Source organism: Anabrus simplex, chromosome 5 (genome assembly GCF_040414725.1).
Source record: "Anabrus simplex isolate iqAnaSimp1 chromosome 5, ASM4041472v1, whole genome shotgun sequence".
Classification (NCBI taxonomy): Eukaryota; Metazoa; Arthropoda; class Insecta; order Orthoptera; family Tettigoniidae; genus Anabrus; species Anabrus simplex.
In genome coordinates, this window is record NC_090269.1 from 44,587,270 (window position 1) to 44,612,232 (window position 24,963).

General features: G+C 42.5%; 1 protein-coding gene across 1 annotated transcript in view; it reads right to left on the bottom strand.

Moving 5' to 3' along the window:
• The window catches only part of Cht2 (Chitinase 2), a 167,948-nt gene extending 143,540 nt beyond the window's left edge, over positions 1-24,408 (bottom strand). The window contains exon 1 of the mRNA XM_067146861.2: positions 24,366-24,408. Within this exon, the coding sequence (XP_067002962.2) occupies position 24,366 (1 nt within the window). The 5' untranslated portion in view covers positions 24,367-24,408. The remainder of the gene's footprint in view (positions 1-24,365) is intronic.
• Positions 24,409-24,963: the final 555 nt, after the last annotated feature.

Consider the following 24,963-nt stretch of genomic DNA (forward strand, 5'->3'; position numbering starts at 1 on the left):
AAAAAAATTATTCTACGAGATTTCTTTGTCTGAAACTTATTGCGCAGTATTGTCCTTTGTGTGGCGGGGGCCCGCAGATGAAGCCAAGCCAACTTAGACCCGGGAGGAGTTATGAATGGGGATTCCCCGTGACATCACTCGAGAGAAGACATCCCTCCTCAAGACTCACAGAACGAGGGGAAACCAACTTTTTCGAAACGAAATATAGGAGCCATCTTGGACTCGGACTAGCCAACTTAATTACCTACGATCTAGAAAATTAATGAAACTCGAATTATGGGGTCGTCTCCCGATTTAAAAGGGATAAATGTCACTGGGACATTTATTTAGAGTGTTTAATGTCCTCTTCCTTGATAACTTTCAGAAGAAGAAAGAATACTGTGTGGTTTCTGCGTGGAAAAGTACTGGGCCATCTGTTTATTCTCACGACACCTCCTCGAGAAAGGGAGTTCACCACGCAGGGTGGGGGAAGAAGGAGAGATTTTATTTAATTTAAGGAGATTCGCCGAAGGATAAGTGAGTGGTTATGTCTCAATCGCATCAACTAAATACTGGTCACCGATTAACCGTACTATTATACCTCGAGTACGCCGGGAATAGGCGCTACGCAAATTAGTGGAAGGGGTATCGCTCCCTTGTAAAAACTACTGCAGTAAGGGACAAGCGTCACTCGGGGTTAGCGGCTCATCCACGGCGAAGCTATGCTCGGTTAAGCCCTCGTTAGTTCTTTGTTTAAGTGAAGTTAACTCCCATTTAAGTGAAATAATACAATTCGCATAAACAGTGTATAGTTTTGATCTCTGTGACGGCTGTGTTAACTTTTTATAAAACCGTGATGTGTAAAGTAATATTACTATCATTACTATAGTACAATAATCTTACGTAGTCGCTTACGAGATCGTGACCGGACGTTCACATTGAACGCTGTTAACCGGAGTGTGAATTAAACAGTGACGTTGTGTGTGTACAGGATTAATTGCCAGCGGCTCCACCAGCATCGAACTATGGATCTTCAACTTCAAGATGGAATGGAAATGAAAGTAATCACCGTGGTGCCCATGGAGGAGGAGTAAGCTCAGGATGGACCTCCTGAGCTGACGAAGGTGTCATCATGTGATAGAGATGAGTACAAAGCCTTATTATCTGGCATGCATAGAGGGAATGGGAATATTTATTGTAAACTGACGCTATAAGAAATTAAAGATGTAGTCCTGTTAAAATAGAGCGCCGAGATGGGCGCGTAGTTATTAATTCTTAGTTTAGGAAACCGGCGACAGGTCTGAGTAATTGATTGTAAATAATTTAGGGAACATAATACTTTAGCTTTTCAGGGGATAGAGATTTATTCAATTATTTCTTTCTTGGGAGATTCTGTTTGTTTATTGGCGTCAGAAGACCAGGAGTAATTAGATTAGGGGAGTGCAGTGAGAGTAGTTATTAGAGTATTCATTAATTTGATAAGTGTATGGCAAGTAAAACGGTAAGTACTACAGTGCGTAAGGCACGTAACTACGAGGCACAGCGGCCGAACTGACAGCCAAAGAAGAACTCCACCCTTTGAAATACTTAGATAGGAAGTGATAAGATTAAATTGATTATGTGATTAAATTTACCAGGAAGTGATCATAATGCGTGTGTCAAATCTCAATCCGTGTGCATGTTAATTAATTAATGAATGTAATGCCGTGTGACGATAAAGTGGCCATGTGCTGACCATCGATTAATTAGCAGTCAGTAATCAGATGTTAATTGCCGCGCGAGTACTTAATTGTGTTGTAATTGTTGAATAGATTCCGCACGATGACCATGTATAAGTAATGTAGCGGGTAAGCCATGTAGGGCGGCAGGAATCATAATAATAATAATAATAATAATAATAATAATAATAATAATAACAATCGGGCAAAGATTACCATTGTAATACCGGAGTCGCGTTGTGAAAGTGACGTGATACTGTTGGGTAAATATGTGTTGAATTCAAGGTGATTTGCGCGAGTCTTTTAAGACCGCAGTTTATTGTAGATGTACTTCCGAGTGAAGTGTTACTGTTTCCTTTTGAAAAGGAAATGTTACGCCTGTTAATGGTGGGTTGTCGACCGAGTGTGGAATGGGGAGCATTTCGTCTGGCCTTGCCCAGTTGTGTTTCCTTTCTTTTTTGTTTGGGGTGTCCCGTCAGCTGAGGAAGGAGGGACATTGCTGTTAAAGAGAAGTTGGCTTCTTTGAACGGCGAAATAATGTGATTTATCTAACACGGCAGAGCAGTGTAATAATTAACAAGCGACCCGGCCGATAATGATAATGTTTGCCAATGAATCATTGTTAATTGTTCGAGTATAATACAGATAGGGATTACAGGACCCTGCCTTCATCGCAAGAGGTTGTAAGTTCGATGCTCAACGTAGGCATTGGAGGCCTACAGCGTCAGAAGAAAGATCAAAGTGCCTTTTACGTATTTTGTTGCATATCATGTATCATTTATGTGTTCTTTATGTCATGTGTGGTTGTACATAAGGCCAGTGGTGGTTCTGTCCATCAGCTTGGCGATGTCTATAATAGCGAGGGTCCGTTCGAACCCAGGTGTTGTATCATATGTGTGTATTTTTTATGTCATTTCATTGGGAAATCTAGGTCTTCATTAGAATAGGGATTGCTCAGACGTGTTGTCGGGTGCATGTTAGTTTTATGTGTTAGCGATAATATAGCCTCAGTGTTATGATAAAATTACCATTCGCCATATGTCACGATACATCGCTTCGCGATAAACGTACTCGTTTCTATCAAGTATAACGGACAGATGTCCACCTCACAAATCACAACAAACATTTATAAATTTTAATGTAATTCATTAGTGTTATTTAGTGCGCCATTTCCCATCATCATTAAGGCTGAATAAACCGGTGTGTGAGTCAAATATTTTAATTCGAATGTGTTCTCATTTTAGTTATGTATGCCCCGCTTCTCCTCCCCTGTACGCCTTAAAGTTTACTTTAGTTCAGCGCCTATTTATTTCATACTTCTTGACCCATGTGCGACCCTGTAGATTCCATGCCGGTGCCATTTAGGGAGGGGGCGGGTGCAATATGGTATGTTCATCGTTATCTGAATCGGAACTTTTACTAAATTTTGATGGCAATACATCATTTTTGGGAGCTGTACGCTTCCTGTTTTGACATTTTCCTGTTTGTGAACAGGATACACGATGAAAACAAAGAAATTTGATTGCTGTGCTTACACTGAAATCTGTTCCATGAGAAGAATTGCTAGGTACCTAAAGAGATCCTACTATATCACTTTGCCTATAAATAGTTTGCTTCCATTTCTCCCTTAAGCCGCACTCGGAAAGGAAACTATGGAACGTCAATTTTCATGCTTTTTTAGTGTCATCCGAAATAGAGAGGTACACAACAGTGCACCTTCTTCTCAACCTCACAGACACTCACCGACAGAAACAATATTCAAAATAAATTGCACAAAATCAACACAGCATCACAATTACTCCGCATATCACAATATTAAAGTCCGCCAGGAACAGAACGAAAACCTGACATCTAGCGGCCAAACCGTGAACATGGTCGGGCCACGTTTTCAGCGACAAATTAGTAGCTATGTCCCGGCCTTGTATATCTTGTAGGCAACGGCTAAGATAGCAACACACTTATACAATTTTAGCACAATCTAGCGGGAGAAGTTTACTACGATAGTCGATGCCGGCAGAATCGATAGGTGATGTGTACACGCTTTTAAACATAGCTATTCTTTGTGCTTTAAGTTCGTGCACATAGAAGCAATACACATATGCGATAGCTACATGCTCTATCGGAAGAAGTTTAGAACGATAGTCGATGCATGCATTATCGATACGTAATGTGTACACGCTTTAAACATCGCTATTCTTACTGCTGCTCTGTTTACAAGATTTTTAAACAGCTATTCTTAATGCTGTTCTTAGCGACGTAGAGCTTAGAATTGATTATCTTTGTGCTTTTGACGAGTTCTTTCCACGTAGGCGCTGATTTTGAACTTCAAGTGCTGACGCAGCATACCACGAGACCGTGACGTCACGACCACGTGCACTTGTTTGTAAACAAAGCCACATGCTTTTTTGACAGCTGTCATCTTGACGGACCCTAACCTCACTTTTAAGGACAATAGAGCATCGCTAACCTCACTGTTGCCATCTTTACAGCGCTAAACCTCAAAGCTGCCGCCTTATGCATGTTGTAGCGCGCAATTTAAAATCCAACAACAGAACATCGCTAACCTCACTGCTACCTTCTTCAAACGTTCAGTGTTCCAAACACTCAAAACAACGAAGCAGATACTGATTTCTGTTAGGAAAACACAACTCATCGCACCACTAATAGGTCGGGGATTTTATTAGGTAATTCTTATAAGACGTGATCCTTGGGTTCCATTTCCTGTTATGTGTGGTATGAATGTCTTAGGTTCTGAGCACAAAACCATTTACCAATAGAGATTAATTTGCTACACTTAACAAAGTAGAAGCGTTCTTGCTGATAACAATCGATGAGGGTGTTGCTGCTGTTAAAAATGTACCAACATAAGCTAACTCCTTCCGGGAGGAGGAGGGCGTGTTGAGGGGGTGGAGGAGCCCTTTTGCCCTTTAGCCCATTAGCCCTAGGAGGAGGTGGAGGAAGAGTCCTTTCATCCTTTTGTCCTTATGATAAGACATAACCCCTGGGTTCCATTCCCTATCATGTGTGTAGCACGATTATTTTTTCGGTTCAGCATTTTGTAATCATCTTGCATAGTAGTCCTCTCCTGTACAATCTACATGCTTGTAACCCGTGCCAACAGATTGAAATAATATGTTTCCGAACCGATACTTTATGTTACGGAGCTTTCCGTGGTAGGTAGAGGTGAAAGAAGGTGCGGGTGTGAACGGGTCTCAAGCTACGAAAGTAAAATTAATTTAAAATTTAACAAGGTTATATTTTCTTTTCAAAATAAGGAAATAACAAGCATGGCAGGTACAAAGTAGCAAGTCAAAAGGGTAGTTACAATATTTACAGGATTTGGGCTTCGCGCCCTGACTTCACAATGCTTGGGCAATCAGCTCAGTTTTACCCCAAACACAAGTTTCAACAGAGGGGCAGAAAACCCCATTCATGCCTAGGAGCCCTTGCTCCAAATTACACTGAAAAGCCTCCACGAGGCATAAACACTCAATTTTCAAAAAGAGCCACTCGCTCTCAACTTTAAGCCTCTCAAAGGCCACACCAAACTCCACCTTCGAGTTGTCCTCACTGGACATAGACACAGGGGTAAAATACCCAACCTACTGAGGTCTATTAAATGAAAAGAAGGTTGATTACATGACCTCCATAATAACAATTTGAGAGGAGGCGATCGGCACTCCTAATACACTTTGTTTTTAAAACCTAATTTGGCTCTTAGGCCACTGATGCAAGGACTAATCCCATACTACGGAGGTGACTTTAGAAAAGAAACAAATTTACATAATGTTAAGGAAGAATAGGTTGGGAAAAAAGTTCACCTCAAAACAATATGAGTGGGAGATCGAGAGGGTTAAGCACTCTCTATCCCAATACGTAGTTTAAAAGGTAAAATAGATACCAGATTCTTTACATTTTTAAGGAAGGTTACATAACGGAAAAACTTCGGACCCGCCCCGAGAGTTAAACTGCTGAGCTAGCAAAGAAAGAAGTTATTAATTGGCCATTACCTTGTTGTTGACCGCTGCCGAAGAAAGAGGCGCTTCCCGCCCCCTGCTATGTACTTTACACACTGAAAGATGGAACAGAAGTGGCGCAGAGACCCTAAAATCAGCAGTTTATATACTCTCGCGGAAGGTTCTAGGCGTTAGGGGAATGAGAACACCCGCCCACAATCACTTTATTGGAGAATAAAGAGAAACCCCTACACAAGATGAAGAAGAAACACATTATTGGTGGAAAATTAAGTTAAGAAATTCGGGATTGGTTGAATACAAAACAAGGAGAAAGAGAGGGGTATACAGCCAACTTAAACCATAACAGAAGGAAATTTAACAAGAAACAAACTTTTGAAATAAAAATTTCTCCAAAGAACAGTTCTTTTTCTTCGCACTAGGGTGCACTATTGTAGTTCTTCAGTAGTGTCCTCTAGAAGAGAAAGTTCACACTTGTTACTTCAAGCAAAACAAAAACACATCAAAAATGACACAGTTCTAAAACTCCGAAATTTACAGGTAGTGATATCTTCTGAGAAAGTAGAAAATTAATACCGTCAATAAAGTTCAGGTTTCCTCCAGCAGAGGAGTTTCAACTGGCGCACCTTTTGAATTAGCGGCGTGGAGGTGTACCGCCCGGTACACTTTATGTTACATGTTTATGCGATAACTTGTTAAATGTAAGCGGCGTATTTTTTATAGCACTAGGCGTTCTGTTTAATTTTTACTTTCCGCATAAGTTACATGCTTGTAACCCATGGCAACAGATTGAAACAATATGTTTCCGAACCGATATTTCATGTTACATGTTTATGCGATAACTTGTTCGACTGCTAGGGGGCTTAAATGTAACCAATGTATTTCTTATAGCACCAATCGTTCTGTTTAATTTCACTTACCGTGTTTGCGATAATAGAACAGGGTTTGAATCTATGTTTTTTCTATTGTAAATAAATCAGATTATCGTTCGCTGAGCGAGTTGGCTACGCAGTATAGTTTTCTGTAGTTTTTTATTTTCGCACAAAACAAATAATAGAAGGTAAATCATTTGAAGTTGTACTTTTGTTGTATTCATATTATCGTTTACCGAGCGAGTTGGCTACGCAGTATGGGCACTGCCTGATGCATAATATCGCGTTGTATGTTCGATAAAGCTATGCCTTATCCGAGCGGGAAGAGGAGGACGTTATAACAGCCGCTATCTTGCACAAGCTGTACAGAATTCTCATTATTTTTTCCCAGTTCGAATGCATCTTCTTAGAACAAAGGTATGCCCTGACATGTTCTGAACACATATTGTATCGAGTACAGTGTTCGATTCTAGTCTTGATTACTTATTTAGTGTTCTGAACACATCAATCAATATTCTGATCACTTGTTGAAGTTAACGACATCGAGTACAGTGTTCGATTCTAGTCTTAATCACTTCTTTTGTGATCTGACCTTCTTAGAACAAAGGTATCCCCTGACATGTTCTGAACACATATTGTATCGAGTACAGTGTTCGATTATAGTCTTGATCACTTATGTAGTGATCTGAACACATCAAACAATGTTCTGAATGCATGTTGAAGTTAACGACATCGAGTACAGTGTTTAACTGTATTCTTGTTATGTTTCAATCACTTCTTTTGTGATCTGCAAGTCTAAACATGCACAATGATGTTATCGCTGCACACTCTTACCCTCGCGATGCAGGTTTAAACTTGTTCGATAGAGATATAAAGCTAGGTATGCCTTGACATAGGAAGCAGAGGAGGTAGAGGTGGAGAAAGATGAGGCCTTAACAGCCTATGAATAGCCGCCATTGTTTAAAAAAGCACGTAGAACTTTATAAATTACCCGCCACCACATTTCAAAGGTATGAGGTTTAGTGCTGTAATGATAGCAGCACTATGCTCTGTTGATTAAAGATGGGAGCTGTCAAAATTACCCACCACCACATGTATAAGGATGAGGTTTAGTGTCGTAAAGATAGCAGCACGGTGCGCTGTTGTTTAAAGATTGTGGTCGACAGCTATCAAAACCACGTAGAATATTTTCAAATTGCCCCCACCACATTTCAAAAGTAGTAGCTAAAGATGGCAGCACGGTGCTCTGTTGATTAAAGATGGCGGATGACAGCTGTCACGTGACATTGCCACCACCACATTTCAAAGGTATTAGCTAAAGATGGCAGCACGGTGCTCTGTTGATTAAAGATGGTCGCTGTCGAAAAGAACGTAGCTTTGAAGAGCACGTGGAATTTCAAAATGCCCTCTACCGCATGCATAACAGCAGCCGCCATTTTGCGCAGTAGCCTCTAAGCTAACTTTCTTCATAAGAGCCTGTGTATAACCGCCATCTTGTACGAGCACCCCTAGGCCGTCTCATAAGGGGCTGTGTATAGCCTCCATCTTGCCACTGCCATCTTGCGCAAGCATCCCCAGGGCGTCTCATAAGAATCTATGTATAGCAGTCATCGTGTGCAGTGTGCAAGCACCCTTAAGCAGTCTCATAAGAAGCTATGCATAGCCGCCATTTTGTGTCCGCCATCTTGCGCAAGCATCCCTAAGGTGTCTCATAAAAACAGCACCCATCTTGTGCAAGCAGCCTTCAGCAGTCTCATAAGAAGCTATGTAGAGCCACCATCTTGTAGAATTAGATAGCTGTCAATGCCAAAGGGCCTAAGTAGGAACCGAACCGTTGATCTCAACATTAGACTACTTTTTCTTATGCTATCATGTTCCTGATTCTGCGAACCTGGGTATTAGGCAGAAATATTTTGTCTGTTTTGCTCTACGATGCACCGTTTTCGAGACATTTAACATTTTGCATTTAAGCCCCAAATTTAATGAATCGAACCAGCACAGCATGTGATAATCTCTACCATAGCAAGACATAATCAAGTTACGAAAACTTGCTTCAATACAAGCTAAAACTGACTAAATACCAAAGGTCTTAACTAGGAACCGAACCGTTGATCTCGTCATTAGTCTACTTTTTTCTTATGCCATCATGTTCCTGATACTGCGAGCCCACGGTTTGAGGCAGAAAGGTTTTCTCCGTTTTGCTCTACGACGCACCGTTTTCGAGATATTTAACATTTTGCATTTAAGCCCCAAATTTAATGAATCGAACCAGCATGACACGTTAGCCTCTAAGCTAGCTTTCTTGATAAGAGCTGCAGCCATCTTGCGCAAACACCCTTAAGGTGTCTCATAAGGAGCCGTGTATAGCCCCCTTCTTGTGTCCGCCATCTTGCGCAAGCATCCTTACGGCGTCTCATTAGAGCAGCAGCCATTTTGTGCAAGCACCCTTAAGCCGTCTCATAAGAGCAGCCGCCATCTTGCGTAAGCACCCTTGAGGTGTCTCATAAGGAGCCATGTATAGCAGCCATCTTGTGCAATTCGCGTCGAGAAGGGCATCCGGTCGTAAAACTGAGGTTCGGTCCTTTTATAAGGTTAGGCTTGCTGTCTTGCGTGTCAATAGTTCTTGCGCAAGCACACTTAATGTGTCTCATAAGGAGTCATGTATTGCCGCCATCTTGTGCAATTGACGTCGGGAAGGGCATCCGGTCGTAAAACTGAGGTTAGGCCCTTCCATGAGGTTGGGCTCCCTGTCTTGTGCGTCAAATGTTAGGTTAAGCCCCTCCAAGATAGCAGATGTAAGGTTAAGCTCACTCTCTTAGGCGTCAGGAAGGGAATTCGGCCATAAAACTGAGGTTAGGCCCATTCATGAGGTTAGGCTAGCTCTCTTACGCATAAAAAGTTGGGTTAAGCCCTCCAAGATAGCGCATGTGGGGTTAGGGTCGCGCTCTTAGGCGTCAGGAAAGGCATGCGGCTGTCAAATCGAGGTTAGGCCCTTTCATGAGGTTAGGCTAGCTCTCTTACGCATTAAAAGTTAAGTTAATCCCCTCCAAGATGGCGGATGTGAGGTTAGGGTCGCGCTCTTAGCCAGCGTGAGGAGGAGGTCTCTCCCGAGAGCGTGTGGAGGAGGTGGTGGAGGAGGCCTCTGCGGAGGGCCTTTGGAGGTGGAGGTGGCCGAATCCCTGACTTTATGTACTGAAGGCGGATATTATTTCAGAGAACTACACTGCCTGACAAAAAATGATAAGCACCCAGAAAGAATGGTTGGAAGTGAATGAAACTACGTACCCTACGCTAAAAGACCATGTGCCTTTATCGAAATGATTACTTTTTTATCGTATGGCAAGTATACAAAAGTAAAAGAAAATTTACAATATATGAAAGGACAAGAATGTTGATAGCGTTCACATTTACAAATCAATGTCCAGTTGCTGTAGCCATTACCGGGCGAGTTGGCCGTGCGGTTAAGGGCCCGCAGCTGTGAGCTTGCATCCGGGAGATAGTGGGTTCGAATCCCACTGTCGGCAGCCCTGAAGATGGTTTTCCGTGGTTTCCCATTTTCACACCAGGCAAATGCCTGGACTGTACCTTAATTAAGGCCACGGCCGCTTCCTTCCAACTCCTAGCCCTTTCTTATCCCATCGTCGCCATTAAGACCTATCTCTGTCGGTACGACGTAAAGCCACTAGTTGTAGCCATTCTAAGAAGGGAGGCGTAACACTCATGAAATCTTGGGCTGGTCCATCATACTTCCTCAGAGGGCACTCCTCAATAATGTGCTGCACTGATGGAAAGGGGCTCCGCAATCACAGGCAGGGGATTCTCGAAGTCCCCACTTATGTAGCATGGCATTACATTTAGCGTGGCCTGTTCTTATACGGTTGAGTTTAGATCATTGGTGTCTCCTCAGGTGAAACCCTAGGAGTCCACTTGTAGGGTCATGTATGCCTTGGTGTTTCACACGTGCAAAGCTCCAGCCTTGACGCCATTTTTCCTGGATATTGAATTATAGTTAATTCATTGTTGGCAGAACACAACGTTGAGCTTTTGGTGAGCTACATGGTTACACAGCTGGAATGAGCATACTTCTGTCTTAGCCGGATATGGGCAATGTCTCCACTTTTTGTAGTATGCATTCAAGATTTCCACGTCATTGGAGAGAATGCTTTCCCCTCTTCTAATGTGACAGTTTGGACAGCGATGGCTAAGTCGTCAGCATAGCAGAATTTCTTGCTGATGGTGACAGGCATGTCGCTGGTGTACAAGTTGAAAAGTAGTGGGGCTAATACAGATCCTTGACGTAGTCCATTTTTTTACTGTAAAAGACTTTGTTGTCTTTTGCCCTGTGGCGACTTTGAAGTAGCGATTTGTCAGCATGTTCTTCATAAGAGCAGTAAGTTTTCGGCAGCGTGTATGCTTTTCAATTTTGAATAGTAGTCCATCCAGCCAAACTGTATCGTACGACGCTGTCAGGTCAACAAAAGCGACGGGTGTCTTTAGCTTCTTCTGGAATCCTGCCTCAATATGTGATGTTAATGCTAATACTTCTTCACAGCAGCTTCGTTTGATTCTGAAACCCGTCTGGTATGTTGGTGTTATATTATTTCCTGGATTCGGTTGAGGGCGTTCCATCAATTTGTAGCAAACACTCAGTAGTGCAATAGGACGGTAGTTTGAGGATTTCTATGGTGTGAGCCATCTTGAACTCTGGGGGAACGATTCCAGTCTCTAATAAGTCATTGAAGAAGTTCTTGAGCTATATTTTCCCATGCTTCCCAAGATATCTTATGAATTCAGGGAAAATACCATCTGAATCCTCATTTTAGCATGTTGATGGCTTTCTCAATTTCTTCTTGGCTGAATGAATTAGCAAGAGCATAGTCATTTTGGAGGCTGTTGTCCAATTTCTTCATCTCACTTTCAATGAGTTTTTTCGCAGTGGGGTCTATTGGAATTTAGTCAGCTATTGATTTGATATGTAGTGCCATTTCATTTGGTGCTATTCCTGGCTCCTCTCTGCGTATGTTTGAAGCAGCGCCAAGTTTCCTAAGGAGGGTCCATGCTTTTCTGCTGGAGTGAGTAAATCTCAGCTGAGAGGTTAGATCTCTCCATTTCTCTTTTCTGCCTTTACTCAGATCTTCTAATACCCTTTTTCCCATTTCAGGATCACCAGTTTTCTGATAATTTTCATGCATTTTTGTGTAGTTTTTGCCAGCATGGAATATACTGCTTCCTGAATCCCCAGGAGATATTTTAATTAGCTTCACTGATGTAAACGCCTATAAACATCGTGTACAGTAGTTTCCTGCCTTCGGGGAATCCATCTTAGATTACTATCTACATCTAATCTGCACTGGTCCCAGTTTGCCTTCTTGAAGTTCCATCTTGGTTATGTATGGATCTGACAACTGGTATTTCAAGACCTATACTGATAAGAGCGGGTCTGTGTTGGCTTCTTGGAAAATGTTGAAGGAGTTTTCTTGTGTGGACTAGGGGGAGTTTTCTTTCATCTGTGGAAACAATAATCAGATCAGGGTTGGTGTCAGATTGCCATCTAGCAGAATGGAATGTTTTCTCTGCTTTAGCATCAAAACTGAGATACAGGTCTTGGCTATCATCACACCACATAGCCAGTTTTTCGCCATTTTAGTTATTGTTTTTGTAGCCCCGGGATGTGTGAGAGCCGTTAAAGTCTCCTACGTATATACAAGAAGTGGGCAGTGGAGGCAGTGGTGGAGTTGGCCAGTTGGAGTGAAGTGGTTTGTAAACTGATGCGATAGTCAAATGATTTAGTTTGGCAGTGATTATTTCTATATCTTTAACTCTTTGGGTATTCACTTCTGAAATGTTGCAAATATTACTTCTGGCATACATGACTGATCCATGGACAGGTGAGAAAAGACTCGCTATAATTCTGTATCCTGCAATCGTACCACTGCTTTCCAAATCTTCCACCGTCAAATGAGTTTCTTGTATCGTTAGGACGTCAATTTTCAGATCATCAGCTAATTTACTAAGGTATTCACATTTGTCCTTTGACAGGTCTTCTGCATGTATTTGTAAAATGTGAGCGCTGGTCCTAAGCTTTCTTGTCAGTTGGCTCTGATAAGTGCCTTTGATAGGTTTCATCTTCTGATGTAACTTTGATTGACAGCGAGAGATCCAGGATCTAGTTCGGTCGCCTATTTGTGTAGACTATCAGCCGTCCTGCAGAAGCAGTCCGTTGCCCAGACTACACCACGAGGAGGTTATCTACACGTCGCACCCCATTGAAATGATTATAATATGGAATGAAAGGGACAAGGCTGTTGGCAGTTAACGGTGAAATGCTGGCGCCACGTCAGTAGGCTGTCGCATCATCACACTCCCTAGGCCGCAATGCATGCCCTTATGCGGTTCGTAATGGTGTAAAACAGCCTTTGGATCCTCTCCTGAGGCAAGTTCGTCCACAGTGTTGTTGCAGCTGTCCCTCCAGATCCGGCAAGTTGATACAGGATCGGAGTCCCCTTCCAATGTCATCCCACACGTGTTCAATGATGGAAAGATCCGGGGATCTTGGTGGCCATGGGAGGACCTCAACATGCTCTAGGCAGTTCATAGACACACGTGCTGTGTATGGACGTGCACTATATTGTTGGAACACTATCCGAAGGCGCTGTGCCATAAGGGGTAGGACGTGCGGACGCAGAATGTCTGTGACCTATCACTGTGCCGTCAAAGTCTGCCGAAGCACTATTAGAGGTGACCTGAATTCATATCCTACTGCTCCCCCACACCATGATGCCAGGGATTGGGCCTGTGTGTCTTTCCACAATATGGGCAGGATCTGCCATCTGCCCTCGACCGCACACGGAGGTCATGGAGAAGCGGGAATCATCAGTGAACACGAGGCGAAGCAAGTCGCCCTCTGCCCATCTCTCTCAGGCAAGGCACCACTCCAAACACTGGTGTTGGTGTTCTGGTGTCAATGGCAACCGACGCATGGGACGGTAGGACCCCAATCCGGTGATCCGGTGAATATGAGTCGTCGAGACAATGTGCGTGTACTCACAGGATGTTGTAGAGTCTCCAGTACATGTACGTGGATGGCGGGTGCCGAAGTTTTGGGATCCCTCAATGCTTGGCGCAACTACCTCGGGGTGGTGTTTCTTGGTCGACCTGAACCTGCACGATGTGATTGGGTGCCCGTATGTACCCATTGGGCCGATTGCAGAAACGGCATTTAGACGATGTCTACGGTTAAACAATGCCTAAGTATGACTGCCGCATTGCAGAGACGTTATTTATTACTTAGACACTGTCTAAAACCGATGTTCAACCGGTCATATTTAAACACTGCCGAGAGCACTGTTTAACCTCAAATGACAGGAGTGAATAAAAATCAGAGGTTATGTACCGTGAAATATGTAATTTGTATTATCATGTTGAGACGATTCCGGGAAGAAAGGTTAGTCCGACGGCCTCTCTGTGGGTCACCCGCTGCTAAATCGCAGCAATTCGTTTGACATGCACGGGGAGATAATCAAAAAATAAGGTTCCGCTTTACGAGAGACTTGTTTCTTGAGACTGACAAAGTGACAGTCCGGTAACTGTCAACTTGAATACATTTCTTGGCAATCGATATATTTTATTATATACATGGGGTAATTTCCATGGATTTATAGGTCACTTCGATTACATACATATCACAATTACGTGTCCCGATCGTCTGAGGGCTGTCACATACATCAACCGAGAGAGATTCACTTAGATTTACTGCCAAGTAAACACACATAATAGTGAAAACTAAAAAGTAGGTTGTATGGGATTTTGATATATATAATCGCATAGGTTTTCGGCAACTATCAGATAGGAAAAGGCAAGTGGTGGTGATTATCGTTTAAAGAGGACTGGGGAAGAAGAGCCGTGGCCATAATAATAGCCCTAGTATTTGCCTGGTGTAAAAATAGGGAAACTACGGAAAGCAATCTTCACGGCTGTCGATGATGCGTTTCGAACCTACGATCTCCAGAATGCAAGCTACATCTATATGGCCCGTACAACACACTCGGTTACACATGACTATTGCTTCATCTTCCCTTCGTCGAAGCTACCGTATTTACGAGTAGATTACACTCACTGTAACAACATTGTAATGAAAGCTACACTTCCCCGTACCGTGGCGTGTCGCTTTAGTGTCGATAATATTATGAGATTTAATTTGCACCGAAAGCGATACTCTTATCTGTGGGCAAGTCATGCTCAGCCATATTTGAGTAATGTGTAGGAAGACAAACAGCTGACTGACGTTCGGCGCGCGCACCGACGAATTTCTTTGGTTGCGACAAGCAAAGAGTTGCGTGAAAGATACTTCTGTCTCCATTTTCAAACCAAAATTGAAACTTTAAGGGATGTCTAGTTAAACATCGACTGATATTGTTTATGCAATGGAAGATCGTGAATGATTTAGACGTTGTTTAGGTAGACGATGTCTAAGGCTTAAAACTAGTCATCGTTTCTGCAATCGGCCCATTGAGTCCAACATCGAGCCACTGTGACATCTGAATGGTCCACATGTCTAGCAATTGCACGATATGACCAACCAGGCTCATGCAGTCCCACAATACGGCCTCTGTCAAATGCTGTCAGTTGGTGGATAGGCGTCTGCGAGGCATCGCGGGTGCTTCGTACTGTACGTAGTCCTCTCTGCACGTCTTGCTTAACTGACTCTGAGCAGCTGACTGGTAACAACTTAACAACATTACGGTGCCGTCACGAATGCACTCTGGTGGGCGTTCTACACATTACAGATCCCTGTAAATCTAATCATTTACTCATAAAGGGTATGCATGTATACCGAAATAGGATAATAATGGACCACTCCTTCTGGGTGCTTAACTTTTTGGTCAGGCAGTGTATAGTTCGTAATGGAGACTGGTCAGGCGGTGCATCTGGTGGTAGAGCTTTTTACATTTTATATCATGAAATGAACAATACACAGTAATACGGCATTTATTCAGAAAACCTCTTTTTGAAGCACGTTCTACCTTTTCTGTTTACTTGTGGTTATTTTTGATAACTCCGTACATAAGACATTGCATCAACATATGTTTTTTAATCAAATTCTAGTTTTTTTTGTTTATTTGTGAATATTACTGAAAACTTCGTACACAAGATTCATTCGGAAATGTAGTTGAGAAACAAGTTATATTATTGTTACGTTTTACTGTTTGATTGTGAATATTGTTAATACTGTATATAGGAATATTAGCATCAATCATTCATCATTCCACACGCCCTTCTTCATGTTAATCATACCACAACTCCCCCCAATAATTACCCGAAGCCGGGGCTCCTGCCCTCCAGGAGGCCCGCCGTACTCAATCAAGCATTGCAGTATTTCAGCACTTGTACATTGGTAGGACTACAACTGGAACAAAACACATCTTTCATTAATAACACTAGTCAACAGCCATTTTGCATCTGGAATGTGATACATCAACTAGTATGTATTTTGGTGTGTAGAATCCGAATATACCTTTCAAAATGTTCTAGCACGTACCATTTTTGAGTTTTTAAAGGTTTTTTATTTTTGTTTTCAGTATTTCGCTTTTTGCTGTTCTTCTGTTTTGATGTCTAATTGTTTCTTATTGATTTGCAGAGGAGAGCTAGAAGATCTACAAATCGTCAGTAAATGGTTGGTGTGGTAATCCAGTGGTGTGAAAGAGATCCTCAGTGAGTGTTTCCTATGAAAGATAGTGCAAACTTTTTGTGTTTAAAACTTACACTAAGAAAAATGACAACTAGTAAATCTCGTTGCTGTCTAAACCACCCCGACAACTTCTGTTATGTGTGTGGGAAATTCACTCCAAAATCCCAAAGAAAACCAATCACTGATATGGTTAAGAAGGCATATAAATTGTATTTTGATTGTCCAGTTGGTGATCAAAGATAAAAATTTTGCACCTCATATTGCCTGCATAACCTGTACTACAACCTTAACCGAGTGGTTGAAAGGAAAACGCCGAGCCATGCCATTCGCTGTTCCGATGGTGTGGTGTGAGTCTAAAGACCATCATTCAGACTGTTACTTCTGTCTTACAAATACTTCGGGACATTCAAGCAAAACTAGACATAAAATAAAGTATCCAAATGTATTTTCAGTGCATTTGCCTGTGCCCCATAATGAGGGGTTGCCTGTTCCTGTCTGTAACTTGAAAGCCACGGAACCAGACACCATGTCAAGTGAATCAGAAAGTACTGAACATATAGAAGAGTACTGCCCTCAATATCATGACACTTCACCTCAGCTCTTTAATCAAGCGGAATTGAACGATTTGGTTCGCGATCTACAACTTTCGAAACAGCAAGCTGAACTCTTGGGGTCGAGACTGCAGCAACGGAACCTTCTAGCTCCAGGGACAAAAATTTCCTGTTTCAGATCAAGAGGTGCTTCCTTCGCTCAATATTCCGATATGCAGAATTCAATGTGTGTATGTAGAGATGCCAATGGTCTGATGATGCAGCTAGGTGTACAACGTAATCCACAGGAGTGGCGACTATTTATTGACTCCAGTAAAACCAGCTTGAAAGCAGTACTACTACATAATGGCAATGCATTTCCATCGGTACCTTTGGCTTACGCAGTAGACATGAAAGAAACTTATGAAGTCATGGCTTTGCTGCTAGAGGCAATCAAATATAAGGATCATGAATGGCAGCTTTGCTGTGATTTAAAAGTTGTTGCACTCCTTACAGGTTTACAGGCTGGATTCACGAAATACTGCTGCTTTTTGTGCCTTTGGGATAGCCGTGACACCAAGAACCACTATACAGTCAAGGAATGGCCTATAAGGAAGTCATATGTTCCTGGAAACGTAAATGTGAACAATACCCCATTGGTTGAGCCCGATAAAATAATTTTGCCTCCCCTTCATATCAAGTTGGGCCTTATCAAGAACTTTGTAAAAGCTCTGGATAAAGAATGTGAGGCCTTCAATCACTTAAAAGAAAAGTTTCCCAAATTAAGTGAGGCAAAGCTGAAAGAGGGTATATTTGTTGGACCACAAATAAGAAAATTGCTGAAAGACCCAACCTTTGATACCAAACTCACAGATATCCAATTAGCTGCTTGGTCTTCTTTTAAAGCAATTGTGAAGGGCTTTTTGGGTAACAGGAAAGACAAAAACTATGTTACCATTGTGAATGATCTGTTGGACAACTATAAGAACATGAGGTGTAGAATGTCGCTTTTTACAATCTCACCTCGATTTCTTCCCAGAAAATTTGGGAGCCGTAAGCAATGAGCGTGGTGAACGCTTTCACCAAGACATTCTTACCATGGAACACCGTTACCAAGGCCATTGGAACCCTTCGATGATGGGTGACTACTGCTGGGGTCTTGTTAGGGAGAGTGATGAAATGGCAAACAAAAGAAGAGCTCCGTCGTCGCATTTTTCAAAAACCAAAGACGATTAAAGGTGAAAACATCTTCTGAACTAATTTGGACCTTTTATTGGCATCATGCCCATATATACATACAAAACAGTATTGATTTCAAACGTTCTGAATGTGTATTTTTGTTTGACTTAATTGTGTCAATTTTCGCTACTGCCGTTTTTATTCTGCTGTATATCTAGGAAATATGACGTCATAGAGAAAAACTGATTTTACCAGTGTATTCAGCACCCCAAAATTAGGTAAATCCACCCATTTACAAACCAGATGCAAAAAAAAAAAAAGTTTAAATTTGTTAACTAGTGTAACCAGACATACTCCTTTCAAGAGCATTATGCCGCCTGAGAGTTGGGGGGAGGGGGTTTACAGTATCCCCCGCCTGTTGAGAGAGGTAACTGAAAGGGCGACCCGGGATCCTCAACTTGGGAGGGTGGGTTGGCGACCACGATTCTCCTAGTTGAGTCTGGAATTGCTTCCACTTATTCGTGTTAGGCCCCTCACTTCCATCCACCCTATCCTGTCAACTCTTGTCCTCTTCCGACCCCGACCATCCGTGACTAGGGGAGGGGGATGTCTGTTCGTTGTTTTCATCGGTCATATGTTGTAAAATACGTTTGATATTTACCAAAATGAATAATACTGGTTGCATGTGAGTTCAATGGTTACGACGGGCGGATGTCGCCCCCCACCGTTACTGGTTATTGGTGACTGGGGGGGGGGGCGAGCTGTTCGCTGTTGTTTGTTCGCTCATATGTGGTAAAAATAAGGTTGGGATGTTCGGAAAATAACAGTACTGTTGCATACAATTGCGATGGAAAGATGTTCATTTCCCGGTTGGTGGTCATCTGGGACTGGGGGTGGGGTGGGGGTCTTGTTCGTTGCTTTCGTGCATTCAAAGTGTAGTTGGATGATTGATTTCCTAAAACTAACAACACTAGTGGCATGTGGTTGTGATGATTGCAGTGGACGGGCGTTCGCTCCCACGGTTTGTGTTCATGTGTAGTATAAAGAAAGTTGTATAATGTGCAATGGGTATGTAACATTAAGTTCTGAGTCTTGACGCCTGGAGGACAGGCACCCACACGACTCTGTATGTTGCACACGATGCCGCGTTACACGGCGTACACCTACACAGAACCACATCCACCCTCAAAATAGTCGCCGTTGGCCGTTATGCACGTTTGCCAACGTTGGTATAGCTGCTGGAAGCACCGCTGAAAGGAAACACCATGCTTCGTCTCCAGTTTTTATCCGATTGAGAAACGTCGGATCATCAACACTACTGATGAGGTCACCACAAATAGTCATGCGATCATCACGTTGGTCTTGCGACAGGATTCGTGGCATACTGTGCTGGGTAACACGAGACATGTTGGGGTCATCCGTCAGAATTTGGTGGCGAGTACCATGGCTGACCCCTATTGTTGCTGCGAGATCGTCTACCGATTGGGAGCGGTTAGCACGCACCAACGTTGCAACTTCTTGGATCTTGCGTTTCGTTCGAACTGTTTGTGGCCGACCAGTACGCACACCATCTTCCAATCTTCCAAACTGTCCCGTCCTTGCACATAACGTCGGTGCCACCTAAACACAACACTGATACTCAATGCGTCCTCACCGTAAACTTGCTGCATCATTTCAAACGTTTCGGCAGCGGTATTGCCTCTTTTCTGGTAGAACTTGATGTTTACCCGTTGTTCAGACTGTGACATGTCAAGGTCCGACGGGCGCATTCAAATCACCGTCACAACGACCGTACGTCTGCTTCCAGGGCATGCACCAAAGAGGATAGAATAGAATGCACTCAACTGTCTCAAGCAGGGACGAAAGACTGACATCGTACCATATCACGGCGCCACCTATGCGCTATAGTGCACCACAGCGCCGTCATGCGGTCACTTTCAGAACTTAATGACTGTACTACGTATACAAACATTAATGTAACATTTAAGGAATTGGAATTGGATTCTGTTTTTGTTTTGGTACGTTCAAATATAACTCCATGTAATGATTTAGATTACAATAAAAGAATACGTTCTCCCCACTTGATGGTAATCCGTGACTGAGAGAGAAGTGTATTCATTCATTCCGACACCGAAGGTGTTAGGTTTGCGAGGCCTAGAGAGTATTTCATTCTCACGTCCTTCATAGTCCTTCCCTTTCTTTCCTTCGAAGTGTCGGATCTCATCCATTTTCCCTTCTGATAAGTGTCAGTGGTGGTGGTGATTATTGTTTTAAGGGGAAGTATTTTTAGGCAACCATCCTCTATTAACACTAATCAGAGGGAAAAAATGGAACTGGTTCGACACTTCGAAAAATGAAGATATCGGCCAAAGGAAGTCAAGGGCCATGGAGAGCGTGAAAACGAAACACTTGGTAGGCCTCGGTACCTAATAAAGTCGGGGTCGAAAAAGAACAAGAGTTGACTAAGGGAAGTAGGATAGGATAGATGAAAGTGTGTAGTCTGGCACAAGTTATTCAAGGATTCAGCTAAGGGCCTCGTGACCACCAATCTACGCTCCCAAGTTAAGAGCCCTTGGGACCCTTTTTACTTGCCTCTTACGACAGGCAGGAAATACCGTGGGTGTTATTCTATCGCCCGCACCCAGAGGTGGAAGGCCCATGAGAGTTGGAGAGTGGCATTTGAGTGATCTATAGGGAATCATGAGGTTCGGTATGAAACTATTAAACCTAAATATCGAGAATAATACCTACATAACCTAAAAAAATGTTAAGACCATCAGCGAAAATCGGATAATGAACTCCTTGTTCTACATATATTGTACGAATTGTCTGCAAAATATTTTGTGGCTTACTCGTGTTAATATACAAATTTTGAAAAACAACCGTTGAAACTGTGAATGAAGTTTAAGAGTTATATTTTTTTAAACATTTTGAGAACCTATAAAAACACACCACTTTTGGGTGTAAATACTATCCTGTTCACAAAACTGCAGAAGGTATAGGGCTACTTTATTTTTCTAAATAACTATTCAACAGCGTGTATACTGGCATAAAAGCCGAAAAATTAAAGTATCATAGAATTGTTATTTTCTGGAGATGTTCTTTTTTGAAATTTCGCACTTAAATAATAAAAAAAAACACCGTATTTAGAAATGATGGCAACATCTTTGGAATGAGCTACCGTCACCGAACTTGCACTCTTCACATACTACAGGCTTTGTTCAACAGATCACAGGGGTCGATACATTTTACTGATGGAAAATTATCGCGGACTGGGTCTTATCTTTGATGTTACAGTCACCGTCCGACTGGGAAGTGTCATAAAAATGCAGAAAAAAAGAATCTGTGATTCTTTCATCTTTCGGCTTCTATGGAAATATACTCATACATTTTATTCGATACTTAAACGGTTCATTTTCATAAGTTGTAGGCCCTGCATAAACACGAATAAGCCAAAAAAAATCAGACCAATTCGTATTATACATGTAGGAACAGGAGTTCATTAATTGATTTTCACTGCTTGTCCTAAACTTTGGTAGGTACTGTACATTTCACTCATTAAGTTCCTTGGGGAACGAAAAAATCTTTGAGATATCTAGATTGAAAATATACACTCATTTCAAATGTTTCTCCTGCAAATTAACTTTTTAGTTGTGAGGTCTTCTTCAAAGCCAACGATATATCTTAAACACCCGGTATATACAGGGAAGTTCTTTTTTACAATTGGCTTTACGTCGCACTGACATAGATAGGTCTTATGGCGACAATCGGATAGGAAATGCCTAGGAGTGGGAAGGAAGCGGCCGTGGCCGTAATTAAGGTACAACCCCAGCATTTTCCTGGTGTGAAAATGGGAAACCACGGAAAACCATCTTCAGGTCTGCCGACAGTGGGGTTCGAACCCACCATCTCCCGGATGCAAGCTCACAGTTGCGCGCTGATAACTGCACGGCCAACTCGTCCGGTCACAGGGAAGTTCAATCGGTTCCAGTAGGCATGCTTGCTGTAGTATAGCCCTCTTTTCATTCTCAACAGTGACTTTTTTCCAAGGAACCACTCAGCCTCCTAGCTGATGATGCAACAAACTTAATTGATGGTATTTTAAAACTAATTCATAATTATGGTAAATTAAATCATATTTTTAATAATCAACATCTTGTTTCGCACAAAAGCCGTTTGAAGGAAAGCAATGAAAAGTATTCGACTAGTGCGTAGCCTTATTTTAAGGGACAAATCAATGAAACAAAACTAAGCGTAGAAGGAAGCGGAAGCGGTCATAAATGCAGGAGCCCTGTCTGTTGCTACACCAGTATCTATGGTGAGTAGTAATGGGCAGTCTGAGACGAGATCTCGAGATTTCCCGAGACTAGCACAGACACTACCTCTCGAGAGACCTCGAGAGCGTTGTCCCTGCATTGTGGCGAGCAGCGTGTCGTAGGCCTACAGGTAGCCAAAGCTGAATGTTGTTTTCGCCGTGTCTGCGAATAGCAAACCACGCACCTTCTCCATTCCCTAAATACGTCAATAAGCGACTAGGACTTTCATTCCTACCCAGGTCTATTTTGACGCAGTATAACACAATTATAAAGGATATGCATTCTCTCATTGTATGCAGTGGTATTTACATGAATGAGTGGTTTAAATACAGAACCTGACAGCTACAGTAGGTACACGTACCTGGATACTAGAGGCGTGCATTATTCGAACTCGAGCTGAGGCATGATGCGCTTTGCTACATATGCAACCACCATTACGCATGAGTGGAATGGGTAATGTAAAATGCTTGTGTTTGCTCCAATTCTTTCGACAGGCAAGTGAACATCGTTATCAGACCCCTCATGCAATAACATGTGACCACTGCTCGTGTTTACAGATATTTTGGTGACGAAGGAAGTAAGTATTCGCGTCATAATTAGGTACCGGTACTTCGATATGCGACGGTGCAATGTGAAATTGTGTCTAGTCGTATGCGACAACTAGAAGACGATGTCCGAAACGCAACGTAAGTCGTGGATGTCGGTTATTTTGAAGAGATGTCACAGAGCACAGCCGGCTGTGTTGCTTATTTAAATAAGTAAAATACGTGGGCAGAAATACTTCTGGGATGATCCGACACTTAAAACACATAGTATAAATGAAGAGGAATAGTCACAGAACACCTCCGGCCCGGTCTGATTCACAAGAAGCTACCCTGCCGACAACGATTGTGAGGCATCCAGGTATGTTTACATCCTAATAACAGTTATTAACAAATTATACGGGTTATTCAACTAATTAGTCCACCTGAAGTAACTAGTGAACAGTTTAAGATACTGGCATTCAGTCTTCACTTTCGTTAATTGTATTAAGGAGCTCCTAGTTCAACATGCAGTGCTCTCGTAGACTTTTGACAAAATTTACCATCACACACGTTTCCATATGAGAACTGCTGATGATAACTATCAAGCTTACACTCGTAGTTACTGGGACGTCGCACAGCTCGCAGTACACGAGAATCGCCTCGAGAGCGTTGCCCATCACCCCTGCTAAAAGAATTGGAGCAAAGTCGGGCATTTTAGATTACACGTTCCACTCATGTGCAATGAGGGTTGCATATGTAGCAAAGCACATCTTCCCCGTCTCAGGTTCGAATAATGCACGCCTCTAGTATCCAAGTAGGTGTACATCTTATCTACAGTTATTCACAAATTATGCATGGTTATTCAGCTAAGATGTCCACCACAAGTAAGTCGTGGACAGTTTTTTGCTAGTGGCTTTACGTCGCACCGACACAGATAGGTCTTATGCCGACGATGGCATAGGAAAGCCTAGGAGTTGGAAGGTAGCAGCCGTGGCCTTAATTAAGGTACAGCCCCAGCATTTGCCTGGTGTGAAAATGGGAAACCACGGAAAACCATCTTCAGGCCTGCCGACAGTGGAATTCGAACCCACTATCTCCCGGATGCAAGCTCACAGCCGCGCGCCTCTAACCGTTCGGCCAACTCTCCCGGTCGTGAACAGTTTAAGATACTGACATTCTGTTTTCACTTTCGTTAATGGTATTAAGGGGTTCATAGTTGAGCATGTAGTACTTTTCCATTATCTCAGAAGATAATGACGCCGTGAAAAGTACTATAAGTCCGATTATGAGCCTCTTGGTACTATTACTGAAAGTGAAAACAGAATGTCATCTTTAATCATTCATAAGTTATTAGAGGTGGACAACTTAGCTGAATAACCATGTATAACAGACTGGCATCGTGGTGTGGCAGTTCTGTAGCTGTGGATACTCAGCTTTTCATTCAACCTCGTAACAAGGGCTTATGCACGATTGATCTGTAATTAAGATGATAGTTTCATGTACTCAAAACCTCCGATTTTACACCTCAATAAATGCCACACATTCTTCAATTTAAGTATACAACACCGACAACGGTAACACTTACTTCTTATTACACTAACTTGTCTCGAATGCCCCCACGCAAACACTCGCTGATAAACTTGAGAAATGAAGAAATCTTATCTAGGCTCTTATCATTTCAAGATAATGATAAATACGGTAATGAATACAACATTTCATGATCAGGAAATAAGCTGTCCATAAATTTCACCAAGATACCCTAGTCCGGCTCCATGGCTGAGTTGTCAACGTCTTCGGTCCTCGTGTTCGATTGCCGACTGGGTCGAAGGATTTTAATCTTGGCTCGGGGACTGGTTGTCTGTGCTGTCTCCAACATTCCTGCAAGCCACACACAACACTATTTTCTACGATAATAACACGCTGTTTCCAGTTAGCGGCAGACACCGCCTTACCAGGCTAGCAATAACTGAATTGTAAACCCCACACGGTATGCATTTATCCAAATCTCGATAATAGTTGTTACGAGCATCCTCCAAGACTTGATCTGAATATGCAAAAACTATTTATGCATCCACTTTTAATCACCTGTGAGCTTGTGAAAATTTATCTAATACCCGACAACAATGTGGCTCAGTGGCCTTCGGTTCCGAGGGGCCCGGGTTGGATTCCTGGTCGGATCCGGG